The sequence below is a fragment of the Thalia democratica genome, chromosome 5 (genome assembly GCF_965202585.1).
Source record: "Thalia democratica chromosome 5, ktThaDemo2.hap1.1, whole genome shotgun sequence".
Lineage (NCBI taxonomy): Eukaryota > Metazoa > Chordata > Thaliacea > Salpida > Salpidae > Thalia > Thalia democratica.
In genome coordinates this window covers 72,995,618-73,015,061 of record NC_139169.1, presented here as the reverse complement: position 1 = coordinate 73,015,061, position 19,444 = coordinate 72,995,618, and the positions used below count along the sequence as shown (strand labels likewise).

The window sequence follows — 19,444 nt, the reverse complement described above, 5'->3', positions numbered from 1 at the left end:
AATATGAAAAACAATTTTGCAGGTTTAAAATAAGATAATTTTTTTTTTTTCTGAATTGAGATTTATTATTTAAGTAGTTTGAAAACTTTATTTTTTTAAATGTTAGACTTAGATTATGACTTAGATTAAATTAATTTAATTAAATTAAGGTTAAATTATCACATTTAAGAAAACTATAATAGTTTCCTTCAGTTTTCTAAAAATCTTAAATAGTTCAAAATTCTAAAAAATTCTTATATCTTTTGTTAGTAACATTGTTTTATTTTAGTATTTTTCATGCAAAAACTCACTATCAATAAACAGTGTTGCCACAAACTCTTGAATCCTGAAAAAACTTTGAATTCAACGACATAATCTAAAAAATCTGGTAAAACCTTGAACTTGAGAAACTTTGAAAAATAACCAGGAAGGATCTAGAATTTCGAACAAAATCACTAAAATACCAAGGAAAACTTGGAATTTATATTTCTAAGTTGTAAAACTTAGTTTTGACGCAGAAAAACTGAAATCTATATCAAAAAAATTATAAAAATCTAAAAAAAATTTGTTATTTAAACTCATTTAAAAAAGCTTTACAGTACTTTTTAATGTTGTTATACATATCTATAATGTTGTTATCTAACAAGTTTTTGAATTTAAACTTATCTTTAAATCAAAAAAAAAAGACGTGTACTTTCAAAATCCATAAAGAAATTTTTTCCTAAACCAGTGATAACCTTGATAGTTTCAAGTTTTTGATTGCGTATTTTCGAATCGGCTATAATTTAAAGTTTAATTTAGAAAAGTCCAGAAAAGTCAGAAAAATACTGTAGCAACCCTAGTTGTGTGCTTTTATTACAAAAATTAACATTAGTGCTTTATGAACTATAAACGTACAAAGTTTAAATCAGTTGTTATAAAATAAAACAAAGTAAACATTTCTATTCTTATAACTTAAGTTTAATAAGTTAAGTAGTTAAGTTTAGTTTAAAACCGAATTTACTAAAAAATATAGTAAATGTTGTATATAAGCTTACTTATTTGTTGCAGTTTAAAAAAAATCTATAAATAGAAAAAAGTGGATGCATTATCTATTTTCTCCAGTCTGCTTAGATGTGCTTATTTTTTACCAAGTTTCATTAATTATAGAACAACTAGAGACAATTAAACTCAGGGTTGCCAAAAACCTAGAATTCTATAAAAACTAGGCAACACTTGGAATTTAAAAATTTATGCTAAAAAACTATTAATAGCCTCGAAATTGAGAAAAAAAAAACAGAAATTTGAACACAAATCACTAAAAAAACTGGAAATTTAAATAATGCTTAACTCTAAAGTAAGAACATTTTGATATGACACAATAATCTACCATTTAGATAATGTTTTTTTCATCATATTATTTTATTATAAAACACATTTAAAGTAGTTACAAATATTTTTCAATGTTTTTATACTATTTGAGACAGTTTTTTTTACCATTAGATTAGTTTTATACTAAAAATAGACCAAAAAACTAGTATGTTTAAAAGCCTGAAAGATGTTTAAATAACCTGGAAGTTATTTTCAATTTGGTAATCTTAAATAAAGTTATGGGTGTAACGTTTAATTTTATTTCAAATATTAAAATTTGTTTTTGAGATAAAGAACATGAACAGATTTTGATTAAGAAGTATTATAAACAAAAAAAAAAAAACACTTTTTAATGTCTTGGTGAAGTCGTCGAAAATAAACAATATTTTTTTACCAATCATAAAGCTTTTAAAGTTTAAGATAAAGTCAAACAAAAAATAAAAACATCATAGTAAAATACTTTCAGGATTATTTTTTAATATAAGCTAAATTTTAAAACCTTTTGTCCCTTAATATATAACGGTTTTAATTGCGTAAGTTTACTTTTTACAAGTAACTTAGTTTAGTTGACTTTATTAATTGACACTAAATATCTATAATAAAAAGTTTACTTTTTAATAACATGCTTTTGATTTTTTATTTATGTTTTAATTTTCTGTGTCAACTCTAAACAGATTACAGGGTAGCAACACACTCAGAGTACTCAGGAGAAACTCAGACCTATTTTGAACTTAGAAATATCTCAGAATTAATTATGATAACTTAGGGTGACTAAGGATATTATTATTTCTTTTGATTTATTTTATTTTTTGATATATAACGTATAAGTTATCTTAAGTGTCCTGAATGTTTGGCAACATTGTAGTCTGCTTAAAACTAACATTGAAAATGCATATATAAGTAAAAATGAAGAATAAACTTTTGAAAACTAAGTTTTTATGTCAAATAATCTGTGTTAAATAATTAAGTCAACTAAACTTAGTTACTTTTAAGGAAACTTTGAAAAATGTATGGATAATTACGGCTACGGAAGGATAAAACACTTTTTTTAATTAATTTTCAATTTTTGCATAAATAACTCAACTGCCAGCTGTTTTTATCGTTTTAAAAAGTTCATTGTATCTTTTTAGATAAAATTAATAAAAGATAACACTTAAATATTTTAATAATTTCTCTATGAAAAGCTCAATTAGACTAGTTTATTACAAATTTATCTCCTTTAATTTCAAAGTTTATTAACAAATTAGACCAACTCGTAAAAAAACTTTTAAACATTTTTAAAATCATATTTTAAATTAAACAAACATAAAAGCTGAAGATAAAACATTTAAAAAATTAAATTGAAATTTTTCTAACAAGTTCATTATAATATTGAAATTTTTAAGTAATTTGCTCTAAATTTACAGGAGGAGTTAAAAATGGCCTTAAAAACGTTTTGTTTCTTTAGTTGTATATATATATAATCAGATTTTTGAACAAATTAATGTAAAAGCAGCAAACCATTGAAATAAAATTAACTAAAACCAACTCAAACTATAGCACAGAATAGTCCTAAAATTTACAAGTTATAAATTATCCTGATTTTTTTATGAAAAAAAACAAAATTGGCCTAAGTTTCTTTTAATATATATTGGAAGTTATGAAAATCTTAAGATAATACAGGGTAACTAAAGATGACTTAGAATAGTATGTTTTTTTTTTAAACTCAGGATGACTATGGCTAGATTAGGTTTATTTTATAAAATACCCATAATACTTATGAAATATCTGAAAATCTCAAATAATTTTTACTATATTTTGAACAGGATTTAGTTGATTTAATTTTAGTTTTTTGTTGTTTTATAACCAACTATGTTTAACAACCTGATTTTCATTGATTTTGTAAAGCTTAAAAATTAAGATTTGGAAAAATTCAGGATGGCTCAGAACAGTTTAATGTCATTAAAACAGGTTTTTGTCACTCATAAAAGTTTTTTGTGGCTCAAAGAGTTGCAATCCTGAGATTAGTAAGAGTTTCATTACCCAACCAGAATCAAAATCATCTTATTAAACTTTATACCTGTCCAGAATAGCACCATAATCAGCAGAAATTATAAACTGTTACTTTATTAGATACAAACTTTTTTCCAGCTTAAGCCATTGGAGTTTTTTTATTTCAAATTATTTGCTCTAACTTAAAAGTTTAGAGTATATACTAAGGTATCCTAACTTTTTCCATAAGGCCCCCTTTAAAGAATATTATAAATCAATGGCTCCCTTCAAGATAGTTTCTCAAAATCTGAGAATCTTGGGCACAAAAATTGAGAAAAGTCTATATCCTATTTCAAGTAAAAAGCAATTTACTTTAATTTTTAATAAGTTCTCTTTTTAGTACAACGAACAACTTGTGGGAAACTGGAAAAATGTACTAAAAAATTTTATGATCAAAGTAAAATACTAATGTTTTTTTTTTTTTTTTGTAAAAAGATTTCAAAAGTTTTTAAAGAAAAGATTAAAAAAGTTTTAAATTGATCAAAAGATTGAAGGAGAATTTAAGTTTTTAGTGAAAAACTCTGTAACAGGATATCAAGTTGCACTTGATTGCTGTTTAGACTTTGTTGGAAGTTTTGAGCTAAAAGTTCATTCAAGCGTTAAGAGAAAGTTCGCAAGGTCAAGTTTTATACTGATGCAAGTTTAATACAGTTGAAAAATGATAAAATAAAGTGCAGACCAGAAATTACTGATGTAATGTTTCAAAAAGTTAAGAACGCTGCTATATAAATCAGCCAAAGAAAGCAGTGGGGGATTTTAGCCACAGCCTGCTGCAGTAAACGAGATAATGAAGAATAAACATATTTATATTGTTTTCTTGTGTTTAATAACGTGTTTTTTTATTAGTGGTATTTTTATAAGTATTTCTTATTTACACTCTAAGTAATTAAGTCTTATTTTGTTTTATACATTCTTGAAGTATATTCTTGCTAGATTAAATCTTGTGTAAAGGTTCTGACCACATTTGAAGTGTTTTCTAAATTTGATGTTCTTTATATATTTTTTGGTGTTTGCAATTGTTTTTTATATGAAATATGTTAACTCATGCCATGCCTAGCTTTTAATAGAGTAACCCTTAGTATTATTGAATATAAGCATTTGGAATAAGTTAATTTTATGATCTAAAGGTATCTACATCCTTAGGTTACAATTCTATTTGCCCCTTCCATAAAGGACCTATTGATTGTTTTTCTATTATTATGTATTATGTATTATTATAGTTATTTATGTAAAATTTAAACTTAAAAATGTGTTTAAACCCCCTATTGCCATAATTTTCCATATATTTTTCTTCCTCATACTAGTTATTGCGACGGCTTGTACTGATAGCCGAACTTTCATATTTTGAAAACCCTGTTGCAAGGCAATTTAGTTTTAGAAATCAACTAAAAGCGTTGCAGTTTAAGGAAATTCAAGCTTATTCTTTTTATATCATATTACGTGATACAGTCACTAGAAATTAGGTTTTTAAAAATAAACCTAAGCAAATACTTTAAAAAAAGAATTAGAACAAATTTGTTCAAACAGACTTGATTTATAGATTACATTGAAAATACAGAATTTATGGCTGAACAGAGTAATTTTGAAAAGCACAAGGTAAGAGAAAGTGATATACTAAATAAAACCAAATTGAGAATACAATTAAGCAGAATACTAAATGCAAGATACTTTTTCTAGACTAGTATGTTTTAATTACAGAAAAAAGGTTTTAAATTTTAAGCTGTATATTAAAACACAAGATATATGATTTTTTATAACTTAAACTTTTTTTTTATGTGTTTGTGTATCTTAATTTTATACTTTTCTATATTTCATTTTAACTATAATCATTAATTAAAATACCAATAATTAAGTAAAGTCACTATTTTTATTTTTAAAATAAAAAAAAACTGTTTTTTAATCAGAGATACAACACCACGTTGAAAAAACATCTTGATAATCAATTTAAAGAATGGCAGGAAAAAATTAATGGAGGAATTCTTAATGATGGTGATGTTTTACATGCTCATGGAGATAGAAACAATCTTGATTACGCAATTAAAGCTCAGCTAGACACTTTGCAGATCGAACAATTAAATTCTAGCAGGTCAGCAAGTCAAATGCAAGAGTTTAATCTTTTAATAGAGGAGCTTGAAAAGTATAAAGTTGAGCTTAACGAAAAGTTTGAAAATTTTCTCAACTTTGTTGATGAAGTTATTTTTGATATAGCTGGCCCATTCTTCGTCACGGATGACGCTCGAAGTTTGTCAGCTGCGAGAATTCGGCAGTTCGAACGGTTTCAAGCCGACGAGTCATTCGTTGGCAGTCGGTGCGTGATATGCATGAGCGACGTTGAAATCGGCAGGAATATGACGCGTCTCGACTGCGACGGTCGACACGCTTTCTGTCGAGTTTGCATCGAAGAATGGTTTGCTGACCACAAAACTTGTCCGGTTTGCAGGCACGTGTTTTAGTGGTGTTTTGTTTCAAAACCGTTTTCAGGTCGAAATGTTAAGTAATAAATTGTTTAACTGAAATTTGTTGTCTTTTATTTAATTTTTATTTAGAATGTTTTAAATTAAAATATGTTTACTGTTTTTGGAATATATAACTTAATCTTTATTTTTATTTACTTTGAAATTTTGAAGGCTGGTATTTAAAACTATTTATTCATAAAAATGTAAAATTTTGTTTAGTTGTCAGGATCTGAATACAATTTATTATTACGCCAGATAAAGTAATAGTTCATTAAGATGTACAGTTTTGCAACAAAAAACTATTATATCGATTATTTTAAAAAATAGTTCCAGTTCTAACTGATCTGTACTTAATGTACTGTGTGCAGTGCTGTACTTTGTACTTTTCAGAATGGTTCTAACTAAAGAAAATACTTATCTATAAAAGTATAAACAGATATGCCAATAGAGCTTACAAAATTTAAGAACTTTTAGGAAATATAGAAATATCCTCTACTTGAATGTTTTATTACAGAAAAATTTACTACTATCTAAAGGGGAAATTTTTGATACATTGGATATAGTAGAAAACTTAACAGGCCAACGCTTTCCAGTATGAGTATTTTGTTGCCATTTTTAAATTGTTGATTTTTTTTTGCTAAACTTAGGCTTAAAAAAATTGAAGATTTGCTTAAAATTATACTTTTTTTTGAATATTTAAGCTTGGTTATAAGTATTGTTTTCATTTCTCAAATATTATTACAAAAAAAAACAAGTTGTTAATATGTTGCTTCAAAAAGTTATAAATTTTATGTAAAACTATAAGATCTATTTAAAATGTATGAAGTATTAACAAGTGTGTTAATTTTATACTTGCATGTAATTAATAAGTAAATTTAAAACAAAAGCATAACAGTTGAAATTCCAGAGTGCAAAACTGATTAGGCTGAGAAAATAAAAACGTTTTTGATAGCGCACAAAGTTTGCTGGTGCTTTAAAATAATAAGGAATTAACAGAAAGGGTTGAGCAATAGTAAAAATTGCGGTAAATCATCTGATGCGCAAAAGTTTGTTGGAAAAGTGAAAATATATGAAGCCTGTAAAGAAGTTTCACAAAGTGCAAGCTCAAGTAAAACTTTTTAAATTTCGTGTGATTCCGACTGTTACTTGTTAACGAATTATTCAGATTTTTTTGTCATTTTCTTACAATGAAGTAGTGATTTACCGGACTCACTGTCCGGATCCGGCCGGGTATTGTCATTTTTGTCTGATATCCGGATCCGGCCGGATCTTGATATGAAAAAAAAGTCCGGATCCGGTTCCGGCCGGAATCTAATTTGAAAAAAAGTCCGGATCCGGGTACGGTCGGATCCTAATTTGAAAAAAAAGTTCGGATCCGGTTCCGGCCGGATCCTAACAGAGATCCTGCCGATTCGGATCTAGCTAGTAAAAAAATAGAGCATACAGAAAAGTATTTTTTTTAAAACAAACTCTTTGTAAATTAAAAAGAGTCATTTACGTCAGTTAAAATTAAACACCTACCGTGATTGGCTCATTTTAAACACGTGACTAATTTACATTTGTTTACATTTAAACTATGAAATAAAAATTTCAGAAATGCAACTCTTTACCTATGTTGTAAAATTAAAAACTTTACTACCAAATTGTTAGGCTAGTTTTAAGATTTTTTAAAAAACTCAGGCTAGTTTAAATTTAGATTTTGAATGAGTTTAAGCTGATCCAGTTTTTAATATTTTGTGATTTTCTATTTTATTTTGTTCAAGAACTTGATTTCAATTGATTTTAGATTGGTAAGGCTATAGGGGTGTCCTCCTTGATTTTTACAAGTTGATCTTATTTAATAGATATTAATCTTAGCTACCAGATATTGTTTCTGTGATGTACTTTATCTTTCAATCAATTTTCCTTATACTAAATTTAAAGTTATTCACAGTTTTTTTTTTAGCTTTTATAGAAATGAAATTTTGAAATTACAAATGTAAGCTTTACTTTTTATGTAAAAACTAGTGATGTAACGGACTCACTATCCGGGTCCGGATCCGGTTCCGGCCGGATCCTAATTTGAAAAAAAGGTCCGGATCCGGTTCCGGTCGGATTCTAATTTGGAAAAAAAGTCCGGATCCGGGTCCGGCCGGATCCTAATTTGATAAAAAAAATGTCTGGATCCGGGTCCGGTACATCACTACAATGAAGTGTTTGTATTTTGACTTATGTGCTAAGAAAATTTTATACTGTTTGACTTTCAGTTTTTTTGATTGTCATTTATTTCTAATTATTTATTTTGTGATACTTCTTGTATGTTATATATTATCATAATTAGATTTGTTCTTAAAAGTTTAGTTATGCTGTAAAGATGTTCAGTTTTCCAAGCATCTGACTTAAGTAGTTAAGTATTATTAATTACACGCTTCTACTAGCCTTCAATAGCAATATTTTGTGTTTAAAAACTTTCTGTTGCTAAATAAAATAAAACTGAAAGCTTAAACTATTATTTTATGACATTAAAAAGGCTAGTTGACGTAAGTGTTTTCTGTTTTGAGTGGATAATAATATTTTGTCTTTATTATTTAGTTATTGTTCTAATGACAACTTAACTATAATAATAAATTTAAAATAAAATGTAAACAATACATTAACACAAACATATTCTACTAATAACCAAGATCACCTGTCAGTTTTAAACTAGTTAGCATTTATAAGTCACCATTATTTATAAAATATTTATAAAATAAAGTAAGTTTGAATTGTTTTTGTTAGATTTACCTAGCTTTTTATTTAGTTTTTTAAACAATGGCTAACAATAAATATAGACTAAGAGTTGTACAAGTAAATGCTATTTTTAGAAACTAATTTTAAAACTTTTTGTAGCTACTTTTATATAACAACACTGACCTACTAGTGACCTTTAATAAAGAAATCTGAAGAACTTGGTCATTTTTACTTAACTAAACAACACTTTGAAGAAAACACATACAAGGTTATTAAAAACTGCAAACAGATTGATCTTTGGAAATAAATGTTAATAAGCCGATCTAAATCATAAAAACTTTATTGAGACACGAAAAACTTAATAACACAAAAAGAATATTAACAAGGTCTGTTAGCAATGTACTGCTTGACACCCTCCATATTTCTGACGCGTTCCATCAGTTTACAGAGAGCCGGTACTTTTGGAAGAATTTCGGGAAACACTTGTTCCGACCAGATCAAGTTGTTAGCAAGTTTCAAGTCGGCGTAGGAGAGTTTCTAAAAATATTATAGTTCTGTTATAATATGCTGGTTTATTAAAAGAAAGTTTTTTTTCTAGTTTATGAAACTAAAACGTTTTAATATTTGTAAAGTTTGTTAGATTAACACTCTTTATGATTAGGTTATATTAAAACGATTATAAAGCTTCTACATAACTGTAGAACATTGAATAATAAATATTGAAATAAAAATTAATAAAGTTGAAATATAATAAAGTTAAAGTTTTTTAAGTTTTATTTACAGAATTATGAAGCAAGAATATGTTAGTTAATAATTTCCTAGAGTTTTAATTTTTCGGATAATGAAGTTATGATAAACTGTTCTTGTTTTACATACTTTACTTTAAATCTTTGTAAAGTTTGTGTTTCAGTTTAATACTTTTGAGTAATTTTTACTTCGTTACAAAACAAAAGCTTTAAGTATTTATTAGACAATATTCATGGTCTAATTTTTTAGCGGACTAAATTATTAAGTTGTATTTAGTTTTTAAATTAATATTTCAACTAACGTCTCCAACAAGAAACTGTTTTTTCTTCTCGTTAAATTTCTTTTCAATTTTCAAAAGTGCGGGTAAAATGTGATTGTTGTGTGCATCGGCTGTTTTCTGTTTCTGTTTGAAAAAAGAATTTTAATGTAAATTCTTACAAAGATTTTTATTTTGTCAGTTTATTAAGTTAAATACACAGTTAAAAAGCAAACAAAACAGTTCCCTTAGGAGTATTTGAACTTAAATTAAACTAAAATGAAGTGTACGTACTAATTGAAAAAACTTTTAAACATGTGAACATGTAATCAACACCAAGAAAGTTTATTTAAAAAGTGCCAGAAACAGCTTTAAAAATAAAAATAATCATTTTTTGACTAGAATATAGTGTTGACTTGTTGAAACGAATTAAGTGCTTTAAAAGCGTGGTTTGTGCTAAGTTTTTTTCAAAACGACAACTTTAAAACACATACTCTCAACATTAAACCATTCACTGTTTTAGAAACTAAAAAACTTCAATTTGTGAAGAATAAACTTAGAAAACAATATTAATCAAGTAACAGAGTAAAAAAATACCCTTTTTTCCTCGTCTTTTTCGAAGAAGGGCATCTTGGAATAGCAATCACCCAACACCCCAGTGACCATCTCAATGTAGGCGGCCTGCAAAATGTTTTAAAAGTTTATTGATATAAAAAACAAAAAAAAAACATATGGCAATAAATTACTAGCAAGTTGTGAAAAACATAAACGTTCAAATTTTTGAACATTAACAGCAGAAAGTTATAAGCAGTAGTTTCTTTGAAATAACTTTACTGTCTTTTTTGAGTTTGACAACTTGTAATAGACTATTTGAAAGCCGTTTAAGTGAGTTCCGTAAATTTTAATTTAGTTTACCTTACCATACTTTTTCTAGTAAACATGTATACTGTTACAATATATAAAACATACACATGATAATAAATTACCTGTAGATTGTTGGATCCGTTCATTCCAAATTCGGATGCCACATACCTGGCAATGGCTCCTGATTCGCACAACGGGGTTCCGTCGATGTACAGCACCGGCATCGCGTTGAATGGGAGTTCTGTGGAGAGAAAAATAATTCAGTACATAAAAAAGAAAGTTCTTTTTCAACTAAGCATCGCGTTGAATGAAAGGATTATTATGAGATGAAATAAAATTAAAATTGTATTTTAATCGTTATTAGAGCTTGAATATTCAATAAAAAAAATTAATACAAAGTGTAAATGTACTTAAACATGTAGAAGATAGAGTTTAAGCAAACTAGTTTATCAATAGTCTATTTATTACACTGGTATTGAGTAATATGGTGGTTCTTTTAAAACGTAAAGTTTTGAATTTATAATGTAAAAATAATTTAAATAAAAAGGTAAATGACAAAAATTGTAAAGTTTAAGTGCTACAAAAAGGTTTGTTTTGTAAAGTAAAAACCAGGTTTAAGGTTTTGTTTACTGGTATTTATTTAAGACTTTTAAGTATAACATCAACTGCAATCGTTTGAAAAATTAAAACTTTTTGCTAGCTAAAGGCTTACAAATTTGTGTATGGATATAGATAGATAATAAAAATAATAAACAAAGCTTTACAGTAATGTTGTCAAGCTAAAAAAGTTAAATTGTTTAAAAAGCGGGACTTTGAAATAAACGAAAATAGTATAATTAAATATTGTATACTTTTCTGCACGATTTCTGATTAAATATTTTCTGATGATTAAAATATTTTATTAAAGTTGTTTTCATTATTTGTACTTATATCTATTTATTTATGTAAGTTTAATAGCTTACCTTTCTTCACTGTGGGCCAGTCCTCCCTGGCAACCCTGTGATCTTCAAACTCAACCTGAGCTGCTGAGAAGATCAGTCTGATCAGTTCTCCTCTTCCGGGAAAGTTGAAGTACATCAGTTTGTACGCAGGCATTGTATACTATGTATACTGTGTGTTATTACAAAAAATCTGCATACAGATACTGAGTTTGTGTATTTATAAGATTTAATAATAAAATATTTTTTTAATACGTCAGCTAGTAAGCAAGCATTTTTTATTGCTTAATGAAAACCGTAGAAAAAATATATAAACTAGATGTTAAAAACATTAGATTTATATTGGTACTTTTGTAAATGCTATGTATCATAAGTGTTTTCGAATAAGTTACATACAAACGTAGTATTTGACTTTAGATGTAGACTAAAGTAGATCTAGTTTCAATAATTCATAACTGCTTTAGTAAGTACTAGATTATGATAAAAGGTTTTTTTTTAATAAAGCTAGAAATTTTTTTTCTTATCTACTTTTGTAAAACATTGTTATTGTAAAAGTATAAAACTTAATGACCAACTGTTTACGGAATAGTTAGATATATGCTGTTCTTAAAAATAAACGTACTTATTCTGTTGTTTTTATCAAGAATTAATTTATAAACTAAAGTGTATTTACGTTAAATATTTATTTCTGAACATCAATAAACAAATGTAAGTTGCAAAAAACTATAAGATTTAACTTATTCTTATAAATATAAAAACATTTTTATTAAAAATTTAGATGCTTTTTAGTACACCAACAGTAGGTGTGTATAACTTTTATAAGAATGAAACGCTTTATAAACTAAAAAACTGCTTATCGTTCATGACTTGCAAACTTTACAAAATCTCAAGTCAAGCTGATACGGCAAAATATTGTTTTTGTTTTCTTTGTGTGAATGACCAGCAAATAATTATTTCTGTTGAACCGGCGCGTTAGTTGTGTTTGCTTAACAATGTGACAATTAACTGTTAAGCTCGAGTGCTTAGCTAAAGGAAATACCTAAAAATTCAGCTTATAATTAATAGTAAGACTACTCACAATAAAAATAGCTGTTTTGAGAAGTAAATAATAGCAAAGGTGTGAATAACAGCAAAATTATAATATTAATAAAGTTTTGAGTTCATTTAAATTACTTACACTGGTTTTACAAGTATATGAAAGATATTTACTATAAGTTTTGAAGAAACTAGTAAAAAATCCTAACAAGTTTTGTACCATTGAGAATAATGCAACAAACCAAACTAGATAAATCTGTTATAAACTGTAGTGATTTGTGTTACACAGTATTCACTAAGGTACAAATAATAGTAAATTATACTTTAACAAAGTTTTGAGTTTATTTCAAACATTAAAAACTCGAGCATTTTTACAAAATTTTTTAAATAGTTAAAAGTAATTATCAAATTCTCGTAAACTTGGTTAAACTTACTTACGTGTTTAAATTAAAAGCCATAAAAAACAAATGAAACTAATATGAATTATAAAAGTAATATTGTAAAATACTGCATAAAAGTATAGTACTTTTAAAAACATGTTACTTTTTACATTTTATACTTTGTTTGCAAGTGCAGAATTTAAAAAAAAATTAAAAAATATGTTTTTATAACTATAAACAATACAATCGAAAACAGCTAATAATATAGATCAGTGGTCAGCACGGTGTACACTGGTGCACACTAGTGTACATGAAATTTCTTTTAGGGTGCACGAGACTTTTTGGGTACACGAAACTTATTTTGGGGTACATGAAATTTTATTCGCGCAGAAACTAAATTAAAGTTTTTTTTAAATCTTTCTACATTTAAGACATATTCAATCTTGATATCTAATTGACCATTTTGTTGTTATTAAAATGACCATTTTTGTACTCTCCTAGTTCTATTCTGTTACATTATGTAAAAATTCTTTCAGCCAAAGCCGCCCAAAAAAAAAACCAAAGTGAGTAAATCTCATAGATTCTTAAAATAAAATAAAACGGTTAGTATTCTATTAATGATTAATTTTGTTAATTCTTATTGTTAAAAAGCGTTTTGTTACATTAAAAATCAAATTAAATTATTTTTAGGCCAAAAATTCAATTATGTTTTACTTATAATAAAATTAAAGTATAGGCAATGTATTAAATTAATCTAGTTAGTATGTTAGACCTGGGTGATACAAGTAAAATATTGTTGTAAAAATTAGATCATCCATATTAAAAGTTTATTGAAGTGGATAGGGTAAACTGGTAAATTTCAAGTTAGAGTGTAAAAATTAACTGGGTGTTACTGAATTACTAGTAAAAAAAACGATTAAAAGTGTTTACATATTCTTAAACACTAGCGGCGCTATAGAATGCAAATTGGGGTGCACAGAATTGTTGTTTTGTGATTTAGGGTTCACAGATTCGAAGTAGCGTGCCGACCACTGATATAGATTATAGTAAAACATAAAAGTATATTTATTGTTAGTTACCAATAAATAAACTTAATCTTGTCTCAAAGCATACCAAAGTACTTTATCCAACGACCTTTTTTCAAAAATAGTAATATAATAAGTTCTTAAAACAAAAAGTTTTGGTTTACTTCGTTTAAATAAAAAAATAATTAGAAGTTTTTTTTACAATTTTTTTACAACTATTTTTCACAAAATAAGAACATTTGCATAGCTAAAGTATAATCTACTTAAGCCCATAAAAAAGTACACGAAACGCTAAAAATATATTCATCTATTGATTCTTGTGCTTATTTTTGTGGCCGTTTATCAAATACAATTGATTTTAACTAAAAATCTTAATCAAGCTTTTGGTTAACTTAAGTTTTTTATCTATTTCTCGTAACTAATAAGGTATAGAATAAATGCTTCTAACATTAAAGCAAAACTCATAACACAAATTTATACTTGAAAAGTAGAGTACTGATGCTGAAAGTAAAGATATACGTTCTTAAAGGATTTGTTTACAAATCAGTTATTTACTACTTTTATGTGTAAAAAATATAAACAACTTTGTATGCTTTGTTTATTTGATCAATTAATATCTACAATTACTAACGCAAATGCAATTTTAAACCACTGTTTAATTTTGATTATTTTCACGATTAAACAATAAGAAAATGAATCAAGTCGAAACAACATATTGCTATACAAAAAGAAACTAAAATGTGATAAATTAAAAAAAAAAATTCAATTGCAAAAAACACTTTGTAATTCAACTAACATTAGTTTAACCACTTAGCCATCGTAATAAAGTCTAAACATTTTATATTAATTTCAAAAAAAAACTGACAAACATCTAAATTTAAAAAACAATTCAAGGTCGCACCACCCTGCCAATGAACAGAACCGCGCCCGTCTCAACATTCTTCACGAAGAACACGAACGGCTTGTTGATAGTAACATCCTTGCTGGGAAACGCCGCCCTGAACCCCATCATGATGGCGGTGGCCGCCGTCGCCTCCACCCCGTCCCTGTTCAGGTTGAAGGTGGCCTTGTGCACGACGTCGGTGACGTAGACGTTGTCCTTCCTCCGCGACGCGTCGCGATCCAGGATCCCCGAGAAGTCGGCTTCGCTGCTCTGGAAGGCCGATTTGACGCCCAGAGATATCAAGTGCTCCTTGAAGCCGTCGTAGCTGAAATCGATGTCGAACGTCGGCATCCTGACGGTGCACTTTGCGAAGTTTCTGGCCAGGTTGTTCCCCTCGCCGGTGGGGTGCATCCGCTCGACCGTGTCGAACATTTTCTTGTAGCCGGATTTCTCGTCGAACTCGGAGAAGTCGCCGGCGGTGCTTGGGATGGCCATGGCGAATATTAGGCTCCTGTCTGGGAAAAATGTTGCTTTGTTGTGAAAAAATCTTTTTACTTTAGGTAATACTAAAAAAAAGTTTGATTGTATAAATAAATATTCAAAGCAATTTCTAAGAGAATTGAGTTTATTTTTGTCATAAGTGAAGTTTATAGCGGGAATTTTACAAAAACGTAATACTATTTGTCAAATTATTATGTCAAAATAATTCTCATCACCTTTAAACGGCATGGTGACGATTCGTGCTGATGTCATGTAGTTTGTCACGCCTCTGAACTGCGTGGATTGGCAAAATATCGGTTGGAACCTCGACGATGACATCATCATTACGTCGTTGAAGTTGTTGGGAGAAACTTCGAACTTGCCCAGTTTCGGTGCGTTGAATTTTTGTATCCATGAAGCCTAGATTGAGAAAATTAAATAATTAACATTAAAACATTTAGTTATATGATTTTAAATATTTTATGTTAAAAAGTGATAACTGTAAAAAAATTTTGGTAAAAAGATGTAAACAAAAAAAATAACTAAACAGATAATTAAAGAGATAATTGTTATTATTTTGTATCAATAGACTTCATTTTTAACTTTACGATGTATTCGTTTAAAAACTAAGTTTGACTCATTAGTTTTTATAATTCGTTATTGAAATATTGTTTAAACATAGATATGCCTCTAAAGTTTATTTATTACTGTCTTGCTTTCATTAAAAAGTAGTTTTAGTAATTAGGTAAATATTTTGACGTAATTTTTTACACAATTTTGTGCTTTAGATTATTTCAAACAAAATTTTTAATAAAATCTATTTATTTAATCTAATATTTGAGCATAAAATTCAAAAAAACTATTATCTAAAAAAATAATTTTAAAATGTATCGTAATTTAAAACAGCTATTCCGACTAAAAAATTTCAAAAAAAGTACAATCTCAGATATTAAGTCTATGCTTATTTGAAGCAATAATAATTTTACGATCCTAATTTTGTTCTCAAATTACACAATTACGAGTATTTATTTTGTAATAAAGTCACCTTCAGGGCCAGAGCGTTGGCAATTATCAACGCAGTGTTCTGGTTTATCACTCCCTCCGGAATTAAATCGTTCACTTTTCCGTTCGTGTTTTCGCTCACCCAGCTGTTGATGAACTCTGTTGATTTTTCCGGATGGTTTTTGAAGTCCATGTTCATCGCTTCCGGTATCCCGAAACTGTATGTAATTAATTGAAAATATAATACTCTGTAGAACAGGCTTTTTGTACACTTTAGTTTGAATTTTGATGAAGCTTTTGCATGTATACCAAACTAAGCAATTGATACCCAATAAATTGGTATTCTGTATCATACGTTTGCAGCAATAATTGATAAAATAATGACTTTAAAAAAATTTAATTGTATGTTGTAATGATTATAAGTATTAATTGTTTCAAACTCACTTGTGTATGTTCAGAATAAAAGCTTGCATTTTAAAACATCTAAAAACTTGTTTTGTTTCTTGGTTTAATAAAACAACAAAAAGTCTTATAAGCTGAATTTTAACCGTACTAACAAAGTATGTTTCGCATTTAAACTGTTTTGTAGACACTTAAATGGAACTTTGTTGTTTTGCTACGTCAAAGAGTAACCTAGTTTGTAGTTGTTTAAAAAATTTTACGAGAAAACGTTTAGTTTGCACAATCTGTGGTACTTTTTACAACACTGGTTTAAGTTTTTACGTTTATTCTTCCTTATATATTTTTCATTAATGCTCTAGCACAGCGTTTCTTAACTTTGTTTTATGTTTTACCCTTTTTTTAGAGGTTATTACCAAACTTACCCCCAATATACAAAACAATGTTTGACTTTGAGGAAAAGTACTAGATTTTTTGAACTTTAAGCTTGGTAAATACAAAATATTGTAAGTTGAATAGAAATTTTTTAACAAAAAAAAATTACTGTTAAATACTAAGTTATTAATTAAAAAGACAACTAATAAATATTAGTTAAGATAACTTGTACTAAAGAAAATTTACCCCCTAAAACAAGGAAGTTTACCCTCAGCTTAAGAATCGCTGCTCTAGTAGGTAACATTCAAAAGCAAATAAGCAAAAAATTGTTCGTTAGTTACAAATAAACCTGAAGCTAAACTAAAACAAAACATAAAACAACACCAGTTATCAACTCACAGATACAGTAAATTTTGATACATCGTGCTGATTTTTGCCGTGTTATCAACGAACACCCTCTGAGCAAAGTTCAACGATTTGCTGTTGAAAGTCTGCCTCGAAAACAACAACATCGGGTAGGACACAATGTTGGGTAAGTGCATCGCGTCCCTTATTTCTTCGTATGTTTCGTTTTTCGCCCCTGGATAATATTTTTTGTTAAAGTAGTTGTTTAAGTGTGTTTAAAACTTTAGTAGTTTAGCGTGATGATAGCTTTTAGATAAACTCAAAAGCTCAAAATTAGTATAACTGTTGTAGTTTATCACGCTTGCTAATTTATAAAATTGATAAATTACTAAAAAAAACAGATCTATCTTAATATAAGTCGATGTTGCTTTACTAATACGAAACAACTTATGTAACCTGTTCCGACCATCGTCAGTGCGGAGTAAATAGAAATCGGAGAAACAACCAAATTTTTGTTTGCATCTGAATCGTTCACTATTTTTTCAAGTATGTCGGCCGTGAAAGATTCCAAACCTTCTTTGATAACTTTTATGTTTTTCAAATAGTCTTCCGATCTACTTTGAACGTTTCTTTGAGCGTAGCTTCCATGACTTGCATTAGAAAAGTCGCAAAGAAACAGTGCTTGGAGAGCTATAAAATTAAACTATGGTAAGTTCTATTTTACATTTATAAAATTAGCTTTATTTTCTATAAGAAGTTTTAGCTTTATTCAATGCTTTATAAATATGTTTTTTATTTTGAGCTCATTCAACGTTTTGAAACCTTAGAAACCTATTAGAGAATTAAAGCAAAATTCTTATTTACTTTAAAAAATACATGAAACTAAAGAAAAACTACCTGTTACTAACAAAGTGTACGTTAATCGTGCCATCATCATTTTATTTCGATGTCGCTTGCATTAACTGAAGCTTTTGTTCAATTTGCTCTAATATAACTTTTTATGTGTGACCGAAATTCCTTGTGCGAGCCACGATTGCCCGAGGTCGTAAGAAGAAAAGTTTGTAATTAATATCAAGTTACTCGCTACTTTACATACTTGGTAGTTCAACGAATTCTTGAAGTTTTAGGTGAAAAAAGCGTTTGAAAGAATCAATTCGTAAAATTGTTTTTAATTTTTCATAAAAAAAAGTTTCACGACTTGAAATTTATACAACTGTTGCCGAATAGCTTAGTTAAACAACGTTTTTCACTGCAAATAAGTTATATAGTAATGTATAATTTCATTTGTGTTTTATACGAAAAACTACTTTTTATGGTTTAAAAGCAATTTATTTCCGTATTCTATAAGGTTAACTTATACTTTTACGTTGTTTCGTATTTAAATAATAAATTACAACAGAAATTTTTATACTATTATCAACATATACGACTCGATAACCGAAAGATTTTTTCGTACACCAGGTCCTTAGACCAAAATTTTTATCGTTCAATAAACAATATATATAAAAACTAAAAACAAATTTAAACTCGCATTAACACTAAAGAGAGATATACTTATATAATGTTAAAGTATCAATAAAAGTAAAATTAAATAAAAACTTAATCATCTTACAGAGTTATGTAACTCTTAAAATATCAGTAAAGTTTTAATTTGCACGATTTTTACTCAAAAACAATCTGTTTACACGATTTATAATAACGTTTACAGTCATTACTACCTAGCAACAATGTACTGTATATTAAAAAAAAACTACAACTGCAAATTATAATAAATATGTATTTCTAAGTTTGTAAGTAGGTTTTTGTAGTGTTAACTTCTATTCAACTGAAGTGTTTTAAGATAAATGAATCCTCTATAAAACTAAAATGCTTAGCAATTTTTATTATCTTACATATAAGTTTACTTTATTTTTATAAGCTGAAAGTAAACAAAATCTAACTTGTTTCAATTTAACTTGACTTTTAAATACTAACTAATAAATTAGTTACAAATTAATTTTGAAATAAAAATTCAGAATAATTTTATTTTGTTTTTTAGTAGTATAATCAATAATTTTTCGATATTTTTATGAAATGTATCCCATTTATAAAACTTGGAATTTTTAATAACTTTTATGACCAGACCAATGTTTTAAAACAAATTGATACAGTAAAATTTATAATTTAAACAAATTTAAATACTATTTGTTT

At 27.4% G+C, this 19,444-nt stretch overlaps 2 protein-coding genes across 2 annotated transcripts; both read right to left on the bottom strand.

Moving 5' to 3' along the window:
• Positions 1-8,903: 8,903 nt before the first annotated feature.
• On the bottom strand, positions 8,904-11,487 carry LOC145836865 (glutathione S-transferase 1-like). The gene is made up of 5 exons (XM_082944639.1): positions 11,355-11,487; positions 10,515-10,633; positions 10,126-10,209; positions 9,574-9,675; positions 8,904-9,062 (listed from the first exon to the last, which is right to left on the bottom strand). The coding sequence occupies exons 1-5, from the start codon at positions 11,485-11,487 to the stop codon at positions 8,904-8,906; spliced, it is 597 nt and encodes a 198-aa protein (XP_082800765.1).
• A 3,032-nt stretch (positions 11,488-14,519) lies between these two features.
• On the bottom strand, positions 14,520-18,201 carry LOC145836151 (leukocyte elastase inhibitor-like). Its single transcript, XM_082943962.1, has 6 exons — positions 18,152-18,201; positions 17,711-17,944; positions 17,309-17,489; positions 16,179-16,353; positions 15,370-15,553; positions 14,520-15,168 (listed from the first exon to the last, which is right to left on the bottom strand). The coding sequence occupies exons 1-6, from the start codon at positions 18,189-18,191 to the stop codon at positions 14,660-14,662; spliced, it is 1,323 nt and encodes a 440-aa protein (XP_082800088.1). The 5' UTR covers positions 18,192-18,201; the 3' UTR covers positions 14,520-14,659.
• Positions 18,202-19,444: the final 1,243 nt, after the last annotated feature.